Source organism: Tupaia chinensis, unplaced genomic scaffold (assembly GCF_000334495.1).
Source record: "Tupaia chinensis unplaced genomic scaffold, TupChi_1.0 Scaffold000232_1, whole genome shotgun sequence".
In the NCBI taxonomy this organism is placed as follows: Eukaryota; Metazoa; Chordata; class Mammalia; order Scandentia; family Tupaiidae; genus Tupaia; species Tupaia belangeri.
Genome location: NW_006159708.1, coordinates 2217386 through 2229677, shown reverse-complemented (window position 1 = coordinate 2229677; position 12292 = coordinate 2217386). Strand labels below are relative to the sequence as shown.

Here is a 12292-nt window from a genome sequence, read left to right as displayed (position 1 = left end):
GCGATCTTGTGTTTTTGTGTTTTTGTGTGTGTGTGTATATATATATATATATATATTTTTTTTTTTTTTTAGAGAAATGTTTGCAATAGGGCACATGCACTTTCTGGAGAGACAGACAGAAAGCGAGAAATAGTCTCCCCACACCCCCTGGAATGGCCACGCCACAGTCTCATTTCCTCCATTCTCCTCTAGGGGTTTTAGGCACGCACGCTTGCATATGCCCCTGGCATGAGGTTCAAGCCACCAGGTCCAGGACTCAAACCACTGTCAAATATGTGGGAGATCAGTGACGTAACTGTTATACCATCTGCTATTTTCCCAAGACCATTTATGTTTTTTGGAATTGTTGCTGTGGTTGAAATTGGGTCTACCATTTAATCAGTTGCTTTTTGTATATTCTCTCTGTTTTGATTGTTTTCTGTTTATCCTTTCTGTTTCTGTTCCTCTATTCCTGCTTTTGGATTATTTGAATTTTTAAAAATTATTTCTATTTTATTTCATTTCTGTTGTCCTTTTTGTTTGTATCTGCTCGCATTTTTTTCTGGGTGGTGTCAGTATTACGGTAAACATACCTGAGCTTTAACAGTCTACTTGAAGTTAATGTTTGCTACTTTATGTGGAATGTACTCTGTCAACCATACAGGTGCCTTTACTCTCCTCCTCTATTGTTATACAACCATGTGTTCCTTAACAACAGGGATATGTTCTGAGAAAGGCATCATTAGGTGATTTCATTGTGTGAACATCAGAGAAGGTACTTACGCAAATCTGGGTGGTATAGCCTGTTATACACCTATGCCTCTGTTTGGCCTATTGCTCTTAGGCAAAAACCTGTACAGCATGTTATTATACTGAATACTGTAGTCACTTGTAACACAGTAGTAAGTTGCTTATCTATATACCTAAATGTAGAAAAGGTACTGTAAAAATACCATATAAAAGATAAAGAATATAGGATCAGAATGTGATGTAATGGTTACATTGCTGGATGCTCACATAGTTGACTGCAGTTCAAGTTCTGGACCTGGTGGCTTAAAATTCAACGCCCAAAATCCCAAGAGGAGAATGGAGAAGGGATTGCAGCATCGTTATCCCCACTGGGGGTGGTGATTTCTCACTTTCTCTCTCTCTCTCTCTCTCTTTTTCTTCCCAGTGAGCACATGTGCCCTATAGCAGAAATATCTCTTTAAAGAAAAAAGATTGGGGGCTGGCAGGTGGCATGGTGGTTAAGGGTGCTGGACTCCTACATGGCCAACTGTGGTTTGAGTCCCAGACCCGGCAGCTTGCTTTTTCACATTTTTTTTCTCTTTCTTATTTTCTCCATCTCTGATCCAATTTAAATAAATAAATAAATAAAGTTAAATAAAATTATTCTTAATAAAAAAGATAAAAAACAGTACACCCTGAATGAAGCCTTGCAGGACTAGAAGTTGTTCTGAGTGAGTTATTGAGTGAGAGGTGAGTAAATATTGGAGGCCTAGGAATTTACTATATACCTACAGTAGGCTGTATAAGTACTGTACATTTAGGCTGCCCTAAACTTATGAGAAAATATCTTTTATGATGACAAGTTAACCATAGCTTTTTTGTAGTTTTTACGTTTTTTTAAATTTATTTAATTTTTGTATCATCACTTAGTTTAAAATACACATTGTGTAACTGTACAAAAATATTTTCTCTCTTTATATCCTATTCCTAGTAAGAAAATTTTTCTTCAATTTTTTTTTTTTAAAGAGCGTTTTGGCATAGGACATATATGCTTGCCAGAGAGATAGACACAGAGACAGAAAACAAGAAATTATCCCACCCCCACCCCGGGGGGGCTTGGTTGGCCATGCCACAATCCTTTCTCCTTTATTCTCTTCCTGGAATTTTGAGAACATATGTTTACGTGCCTGGCATGAGTTTAAATACGCTAGGTCTGAAACTCGAACCATGGTCAACTATGCGGTACTCCAGCAAAGTAACCATTACGCTATCTGCTGGTCCCATCTTTTTAAACATTTTATAATAAAGCACACTCATGAGTCTAGTCCTACATAGAGTCAGTATCATTAATACCACTGCCTTTCACCTCCACATCTTATTCAAGTGGAAGAGCCACAATGAATGAAATGACACAAAGTTAAATCAAATATAAAAGAAAATACAATCAAGAGACGAAATAAACATGCCATGTGTGTGACTGCTGCTAATGTAACACAATGTGTTTTCCAGTCAACATTTTTTATAAGTAGAAGTATATTCTAAAATAATAACAAGTATAAATACATGAACTAGCATTATAGTTTGTTTTTATTATGAAGTATTATATACTGTACATAATTTTATGTGCTGTATTACGTGACTCTGGTAACCCGGTAGGCTTGTTTATACCAGTATCACCAGAAACATGTGGTTAATCAGTTGTGCTGTGACTTACGATGGCCACAACATCGCTAAGTGACCACCACTGGACTTCCTTTGGCATTTCTTTCAGAACAGGTCTGTTGGTAACAGATACTGTATGTTTTCCCTGTTATAAGAATGTGTGTATTTTGTCATCATTCCTGAATGGTATTTCTGCTGAATATAGAATTCTGAATAGAGTCATTCCACTGTATTATGTATTCTGTGATTTCTGTTAAGAAAACTAATTTTTTGAGTCCACCTAGCATGAAGGTATTTTGGTTTTCTAGACTATTTTCAAGATTTTTTCTTTATATTTGTGCTTTAGCAATTTGATTACAATGAGTTTAGTAAATAGCTTTCTTTGAGTTTACCTGTTTTTTGTTGTTGTTGTCTTTTGTTTTTTTTTTTTGAGATTGGCTAAGCTTCCTGGATCTGTCATTTCACATCTTTCTCCAAGCTTGGGAAGCTTTTAGTCGTTATTCCCTCCAAAATTTTCTGCATCTGTTTCTTCCTCATCTTCTCCTGGTACTCCAGTGACACATATATTAAACTATTTCATCTAGTTTTTTTCTAAGTTTTTCAGATGAGATAAGTTGACTTACTTTTCTCTATCGTTTCCATTTATCCCATCAAGTGTTTTTATTTCAGACATTGCTTTTTTCTAAAGTTTTAGTTTAGCTTGTGTTTCGCTTTGAGAATTGCCTTTTTCTTTCTTTCTTTTTTATAGTTTTTTTTTTGTTTGTTTGTTTGTTTGTTTTGCAATAGGGTGCCCTTACCAGAGAGACAGAGGGAAAGTGAGATCCCCTTGGATCTGCCTTGGATATATCTCACACACATGAGGTGTCATAAGGACTTGTGCCAGTTTGTACACAGAATTCTGAGATGTTCCTACTTCCACCCCCTTATTCCAGTAATATGAAGTTCTCTCAACTTTTTTTGCTGCATGTACCCTCTCCAGAATTCCTCAGATGGGGCTAATCATTGTTATGGGAGGGAAAAAAAATTAATAGGAAATTGACCCTTATACGAATTGCTTCTTCTAGTTTTATTTCCCTTTCCCAGTTTCCTTGCTGTGGTTTAATTTTCATTGTCCTCCAGTTCTACTTTTTGTACCTTGTCCATAGTTTTCAGTTTTAATCAGTGAGAGACTGTTGGGTCCTACTCTGTTTCAACTGACCATGTTTTACTTATAATTGGCATTTAAAAATACAGGAATGTAGATTGTAAATATTGTGGCCTAGATAGGTTACTTTCTATTGGTGAAAGTTATTTGATATTTAAAATACCAGGAGCTCTAACAAGAATATAAAGCAACTCTTTTGGACAAAAACCATAAATAGTCTGTTCCTACCTTTATTATTCATTAGGCTAACACAACTGATTAAAAAATACACAGACCTAGGGACCAGCAGTTGGTGTAATGGGCATGTCGCTGGATTCCCATGTAGTCGACGGCATGTGCATGCATGCCCAAGATCCCAAGAGGAGAATGGAGAAGGGATTGTGGCGTGGCCATCCCCCGTGGGGGGTGATTTCTTGTTTTCTGTCTCTCTATCTTTCTCTGTCTTTCTGTCGAGCATACACGCCTTATAGCAAAAAGCTCTCAAAAAAAAAAAAAACTTAAAAATAATACACAGACCTGTACACAAGAAAACACTGTGAACAACTTTGTAGTACTGGTCTCTGGTGTGTGTGTGTTTAATTTTGTCTGAAGGCACTTGTTTGCCAGAGAGAGGGAGAGAAAGGAAGTAAGTGGGAATGTACCCTACATGAAGGATGGTCATACCATAGTCTCTTCTTCTATATTTTCTTTTTTGGGGATCTTGGGGCATGCTTGCAGATGCACCTGATGTGTTTTTCAAGCTGCAGGGTCTCAGACTTGCACTTGGGTCCAGCCACCCAACCACCACACCACCAGCTGGCCCTGTCTTATTTTAAAATTAGTAAAGTAAAACATGAACTCTTATAATTTCTGAAATATTTACTTGAGTTAATTGCCTCTTTGAAGAATGTACAAGCAAATAATAAGTTTACCGCTATCTCAGTTATTCACATGATGAGTTATGCCTTTCTTATAACTTTCTATTGCTTTTCCTTTAAAAAAACAAGTGGAATTTTTATTAATTTTTAGTGATTTTATTCATGTAAAGACATTAACTTAGTGATTTCATTTATGTAAAGATTGGTTCTTGGTTAAATTATTTAAGGAAGTATAGTTAAATGAATTTTATTTTTAAAAGATTTATTTTATTGACATTTTAACCCCAAACTATTCATACTACATTGACATATAGATATACATATTAATTAATCAGCATAATAAAAGTTAAAGTCATATAAGGAGGCTAGAAAAGTATTATTTGTATCTGATATATGCCTCTATATTTTTATTATAAAAAGATAATCTTAGTAAATGTAATTTTTGTGCAGAACCATTTGGAGTGTTGTTCTGTAGCATCCTCGTACAGGATCTGTTTGTAAATTAGAAGTTTGGATATTGTATGTTACTTTTTTGTCTTAAAATATCTTACAAATAGGAAGATAATTGCCATTAATCTTTGTGAAATATCTTTTATCTTTATATGTAACAGTATTGAGGTCTTTGATTCAAACTTTGGGATATGTTGTCCTCCTCCCATTAAACTCTATGAGCTTTGTGGTTTAGATGAAAGAGAATTGAGTTATAAAATTGGCGACCTGGATCCCTTTTGAAATGATTTGAAATTTATCATTAGTTATTAGAATTGGACAAATTTTAGTAATTTTTAAAAATTTTTCTTTCCTTTCCTTCTTTAAATTAGGTGCTCTGTGGATGTGTATAGTTTTGAACCCCCACTGCAAGTTGGAGCAGAAGGCCAGTTGGCTAAAACAGTTGAAAAAGTGGAACAGTGTTGATGTCTGTCCATGGGAAGATGGAAATCATGGCAGTGAATTACCCAACTTAACTAATGCTCTGCCTCAGGGTGCAAATGCCAACCAAGGTGAGTCCACAGTAATTTTCACTCAATTTGTATTTACTTAATTGTGCATACATGTTTATAATGGTAATTTACAATATGTGTAGGGAAATGATCTCACGTAGGGACTTAGTATCTAACTCATAGGCAAAGTATGTTTTGACTGTGAATGTGTGTGTATGCTCCCATTTTACCTGAGAACTTTGTATACTTCTCAGAATATAGAGAGATGTGATACATATATTATATATTGATATTTGTTAAAATGGCCTATTAATGATTCAGTCAACATTTTCTAATTAAAAAAATCATTGAATAGGATGGTATCTATTATTTTGTAAAACAATATGCTTGTGAGAGCTTCTTTTTATTTTTTTAAATATCTATTGCTCAATTCATATTTGGGTTACTGCATGTCAGTTAAAAATTCTTAGTTTTAGAATACAACAAGGAAACATTTTATGACTAGACCGAGGTGCATGGGGTGCTGTTGGCATTTGGACTAGGAAAGATGTTTATTGTGAAGAATTGTCTAGAATACTTGTGCCATCTTTGGGACAACCAGGAAATGCTCCCTGACTTTCCAAAAGAACCTCTGCTTCTCATTCCTGTCCCGTCTTTTCAGTTTCTTCCTCTCTTTTGGACCTGTCTATTCAGCTCAAGTCCCTCCTATCTTTAAAAAAACAAAAACAAAACAAACAAAAAAACTCTCCCATGGCTCCTTCTCCTACATTTTCTTTTTTCGGGATCTTGGGCATGCTCGCAGATGGCCCGATGTATTTTTCAAGCTGCAGAGTCTGAGGCTTGCAGTTCGCCATGTGGGATCCAGCCACCCAGCCACCCATTGTTGTTTGTCTACTACAGAATTTTCTTCTCTCTTTGATTTGAAAGTCAAATCTTAGATAATTAACTCTTGGAAATAAAGCTTTTCTTTCAGAATTCATCTACTACTTTCCTATGATTTTGTGCTTTTTTTCTTTTTGAGGAAATTCAGAAACCTTGAAAGTCATTATAGAAGCAAAGTAGGAATGAAGTGACATCAGATGAATCTAGACTGTCATTCTCTATGTACTAGCCACATAGAGAGTTGGTGTGATTAGAAAGAGCTGGGTCAAGTGCTTAGTTTGAATGTGATGTTAGCATATACAAAGAAAATGGAATATATTATTACTCCACTGAGACTTGTCCAATCAAAAAGAAGCTTTAAAACTTGGGAAAGGTGATTTTCTGGCTGTGCTTTGTCTGGATATATTTGCCTTGGGAGTTTAGTATTTGAAATCTATCTGTATTGTCCATGATGGCTTTATTTTAAAACTTGAACAAAAATAAATGTACCCCTCATATTCCCAGTTTTTATCCAGATGCTCAAAATTTTAAAGTCTAGCTACTCAATATTTATTCTCTAACCTTGTTAGGAAATTGTATTCCTATATCTACATGGGCAATATCATTAATCCCTTCCTTTTTATACCTGAACGTTTCTCTGTGTTTCATTCCACTGCTTTGGGGACTGCCACTCTTATCATTTAAATACACTTAGCTTTTTACTTTCCATTTATGTCACTCTTCATTAAACAGGAATATTCCATAGTCCTTATAAAGCTTGCAAGAAGAGGTCCAGCCTCCAGATTAAATAGTTCGTTTTATTTATGGCTTGACCTAAACAGTAGGACGTCAAGACCTAGATTCTGAGGGCAGTATTTCTAGCTGTTGTACCTAAAGGCAGAACAGTAATCCTCCTGAGGGAGGGGCTGTCAAAAGAGACCTCCCTATAGCAGGTGTCAGTACACTTTTGGAGAACAAAGCAGGCTTGCGGATGGAGAGAGCCTGTGGTGACCAGCAGAGTCTACCAGCTGTGCCATTGCAAGTGGATTGGGCATGCATATGGTGCAGAACTTTATATATTTGCTCAATAAAATGAACATGAAGTGCTTATCAGGTCTTGCCTCTGCTGAGATAATTTGTCAGACTCAACGACAACATTAGAATTTATACCCTTTGAAAGAGTAGTCTGAGGGTTTTTTGTTTTTGTTTTTGTTTTAAGAGATTTTTGCTATAGGATGTGTGCGCTCTCCAGACAGACAGAAAGTAAGACATCACCCCTCAGGGGAGATGGCCACACTGCAATTGGTTCTTCATTCTCCTCTCGGGATTTTGGGCACACATGCACACATGCCCAGTGTGAGTTTAAAGCTGCTGGGTCCCAGACTCTAACCACAATCAGCCATGTAGAAGTCCAACAACATAACCATTATACCATCTGCTAGTCCCGAGTTTTTTTTTTAAATTGTGAGAATGATAGCTACCTTTTTAGTATTAATTTTTGGGGGAGGGGGATGAAAGTATTAAGAATTTCTCCCCTTTTACTTAATTTCCCATGTTCTTTCCCAGTATGTATTACTATTGCATATACTTTGTTTTTAAGTTTGATAAATTGATGTATTTATCATTTAAACATTTCATCAAGATAATCTGTTTATTGCTGCAAGAATTGAATAATCCCAGACCTCCAAGATAAAAACAACATGATTTTCATACCTAATCAGTTTTCAGTTATACATATTTTTAGTCATGGTCTATGTACATAATTCATTTCTGTGTGTTTTCTTGTTGTTACAGTACTTTAAAGCCTACATCTTTATTTAAATAAAATTCTTTTTTTACCTTTGATTTTTATTGATGTCTTAGAGCTAAGTTAAAAGCCCAGCGTCTGACCTCTGTATTTTTTTGTGTTTATACAGTCACATAACAGCATGTGAGAAGTTCAAGTTTTTATTTTATTTTACTTTATTTTGTTTCATTTATTTTTACTTCTTTCGTGAGCCAGAGAGAGAAAGAGAAAGCACCACCAAAAGGATCTTGACTCTGTGATCTGTCCCCACCCTCAGCCAGCCGTGGATCATGGGCACATCTGTGCCTGGTGCACTCAAGGTGGTCTCTGGGGATACAAACCCAAAACCCTTCCATTGTGAGTCAGCCTTGCAGAGCATTGCATTTCACTGCTGTGTGACATCATTGAGTTGCAGGTTTTTATTTTTTAAAAATGGAATCAAACTCCACAACTTGTTGCTACAGATAGCCTAGTCACCAGCCAGAATTCTTAATTCATTCTTTTAATACACACATAATAGTGACTTTAAGCTTTCTTTATGTCTTTTTTTCTTTGTAGCTTTAAAATTTTGTTTTTATAAGATGAGTTGAATTAAGTAAGTAGAATGACAAAACGACATTAAAATAGTTGGATAAGACTTGGACTTTGGAAATTTGATCAACTGATTGTGAGAGGTTGTAGAACCAATTTCTTGCTAGGGGTATTTATTCTATTCAGCAAAAAAATGGATGAGTTGAAAGAAACATAGGACTCACCTTCCCATTTGCAGTGTCTACATCTGTCTGCTGCTAACAAAGGGTCTGACCAGGGGCTGTAACAGCTGCATTATTTTTTATGCCTCTCAAATTACCTGTCATCCATGCATTTTGATATGTCTGCCTTTCAGGTACAGATATCTAAGTTTACCTGAGACCAAGCTGAAGTAATGTCTCTCTGTTAAAGACCTGTCAAATGCCTTTCATTCAGAATAGCTGAATTTGCAGGAAGTCTGTGTTTTGATCTTAGCTGCCTCTTCCTGACTGTGTGACCTTGGCAAATCACTTTCCTTCCTTCTCCTCAGTCCTTCAGCAGAATAAGGGGTTGGACTAGATGGATTCTCCCATTTCTTCTCAAGTCAGTTCTTTGATTTTTGTGTTTTCTCTTATGTCTGTGCTCAGCCAAGAGTCCAGTGACAGGAAGGCAAAACTTATTAACTAAGGAAGCTCCTGATTAGGGTTTTTGTGTAGTTAAGGCTCAGAACAGAGAGAGGTTATACTTGCTCTAAGTACACATAAACAGAAACAGTTGGTTCCCCTGACTTTCAGTAGAGGCTTGCTAAGGTTTGTGCCACAGTTGAAGATAAGTTTAGAATGGGGACCCAAGGGGCGGGAGTACAGGTAGAATTTGAACCAGATGATCTTTAGGAACTGAATAATTCCAGAAGTTGGGGTAAGAATATCCTTTATTCCCCAAACATTTCTTTTCTCCGTCAGGTCCTGAGATTTGAACCCTCTTCGGAGTGTATGCTTCTGCCCTTTTGTGATGCCCCGGCATACACTATGCTGGGGACATCACACCAGTCATGGAACCTGCCCAGGAGTCAGGAGGCAGCCTGTAGGGGCAAGGTAAGTGCGCTGGTTTGTTTTGTAGCTATGTTGTGTGGCTTTGTGAAATGTTAAATATATGCATTTATGCCTTTGGGATATAAAGTGGCGTTTAATCATTATATCCCAAGAAGCATAATAGTTTTAATTGTGCAAAACCGCACAATATAGTTAAAAAATACAACCAAAAGCACAACCCTTATGCATATCTTTAAAGGCCGACTGCATCTTCCTGAAAGGTTCCATGGCTGGTGTCGCATCTCTTGCATAGTGTTTGTGAGAGCTGTTGATCCCCTCAGGGGCAGCCCACCACAGCACCTCAGAAGTGGGGAGCAGTGAGTTTTCCTGTGATTTTTGTGCCGACTGCCTCCTTTGAGTGTATTTGGCATGGAAACTAGACTTGACAATTCTTTTGCAGGATGCCTTTAACCTTAGCTTTAATGGCTGCAAAATGTTTGTGTTTGATAAAACGAGTGAGTGGTGGCTCTTCGAGCTAACTTGCCTCCTAGTACTTAGGATGTGAGAATATTTACCCTTCACCCTTCTGCTTAGGGGGTGTAGGACAATGTGTGTGGGTGTGTTCATGAACATCTGGCCACAGAATGGTTTGACTGATTTATTCACATGTGAATAATAGCTGACATGGCTTTCTGAATTGTGGAAAAAACAGATTCATCGAACAGGCCACATCGGACAGTGTTCACCCGAGCCATCGAAGCATGCGATCTCCACTGGCAGGATAGCCACTTGCAACACATTATCAGCAGTGACCTATACACCAACTACTGTTACCATGACGACACTGAGAATTCCCTCTTTGACTCCCGCGGGTGGCCCCTCTGGCATGGTAAGTGTCCAAACCGGAAAGATATTTCCATGACTTACGTCTTTGTTTAGTTTCTATAGCATTATTGGAGTGGGAGGGAGAGAACTGATGGATTCAATGGGAGATGGATGAATGCTTGGCAATGGGAGCTGAATTTTTCATTCAAATTCAAGTTCGGAAATGCTTTCTGTGTCTCTTTAATAGTATTTTGGGAGAAACATCTTACTATAAAATCCTGTTCTTTCACATATATCTGACAGTGGCACCTTTACCCTTTTGACTTTCTGTTTTAGAACACGTTCCTACAGCCTGTGCAAGAGTGGATGCATTACGTTCTCATGGGTACCCCAGAGAAGCACTGAGACTAGCAATAGCTATTGTTAACACGTTGAGACGACAACAGCAGAAACAGTTGGAAATATTCCGAACTCAAAAAAAAGGTGAATGTAAAAGAATTTTTTTCTGTTGGAATAGAATTCTTGGTAATGACATCACTAGATTTTATGCTCTTCTGGGAGAGGTAGGTGGCTTTTAAAACTAGGGCTGTAGAGATAGCTTTACTCGGCATTTTAAAATGTTTAATGATTGATCCTTGAGAAATTTCAGGCATTATTTTTTATTGGTTGAAAATTATAAGAAATGATTTGTTTTTATATTCCTGACATTTTTGAGGGTTAAATGTTTTATTGGATGTGTAAGACCCAGATCAGATAAAGAAATGTATATATGTATGTATGTGTGTATATATATATAGTGATTAATCTGTACACTTGCCCTTTCTATCAGTATAAATTTTATTTTTATGTTTTTGAAGGGGTTGCTTTGTTTTCATTCTCTTAATTTTATATTTTATGACGAGGGGTGACTTTAACAACTTTCTATTGGGGTTTTATTTTGTTGTTACAGTTTTGGTTTTAGTCCATGGGTGATTACAGAATACTCAGAGTACAATGAAAAATTTGTTAAAATAGTGTGGAGGCTAAAGGAGGTTTTTGTTGTAACTTTTTAATGCCCTCTATATTGTATTATTACACCGTCATTTATACTGTGGAAGAAAATTCCAAAGTTACACTTTGAACCACAGAAGGGAGAAGCCCAGATGGGATTGCATTGCAGTAGCTCTGATGGTCATGACTTTGTTCAGTTTTTCATGTTTTTCATGTCGTCACTGATGTTTGCAAGATACATTGCTGAGCCCTTTGGAGAAACTTTCTGAAACCATTCTTCCCCCAATACACGCACAATCTGTAGCCAAAGGCATTTTATTTCTGAATGACATAAAGGATACTATTCAGGCTAAAAGAAAGTGCAGCACTTTTTATACTGCAGAAAGACCAGCTAGCTCATGATACTCAGAGTCTGATTTTTTAAAAAGTCATATAATGAATTTTGCTAAGAAATTCTGGTTAAAAAAATTTGTTCAGTAAAAATGTTGCAGTATCTAAGAAAGCAAAATGTAAAAAATGTTAGCTCGGTTAGGTTAATTAGAATGCATGTTAAGTTAGGGGCCAGCAGGTGGCGTAGTGGCTAAAGCGTTGGACTCCCCACATGGCTGATTGTGGTTCCAATCCCAGATCCAGTGACTTGAAAATCACACTCGGTGCGTATGTATGTGTGCCCCAAATCCTGAGAGGATAATGAAAGAGAAGGGATTGTGGCATGGCCATCCCTCCTGGCAGGGGAGGGGAGATGATTTCTCGCTTTCTCTCTCTGTCTCTCACCAGCGAAGGCAGGCGCCCTATGGCAACAGCAAAAAGAAAGAATACATGTTAAGTTAGACTCCTTTAATTATCTTTGAGATAATTTGGTACCTAGATTTGGGAAGATTCATTTCTCTTTCATCCTGCAAGCAATGAACACTTATTTCAGACTACTACTAAGGATTGTCTCTATACCACTGTACCTTTCCCTCCTTATTGTAGTC

At 37.0% G+C, this 12292-nt stretch overlaps 1 protein-coding gene across 1 annotated transcript in view; it reads left to right on the top strand.

The window, feature by feature from the left end:
• The window catches only part of ZSWIM6 (zinc finger SWIM-type containing 6), a 142561-nt gene that overhangs the window by 111967 nt on the left and 18302 nt on the right, over positions 1–12292 (top strand). Inside the window, exons 6-8 of the mRNA XM_006148326.2 lie at positions 5193–5372; positions 10213–10389; positions 10662–10808. Coding sequence (XP_006148388.2) covers positions 5193–5372; positions 10213–10389; positions 10662–10808 — 504 coding nt within the window. The remainder of the gene's footprint in view (positions 1–5192; positions 5373–10212; positions 10390–10661; positions 10809–12292) is intronic.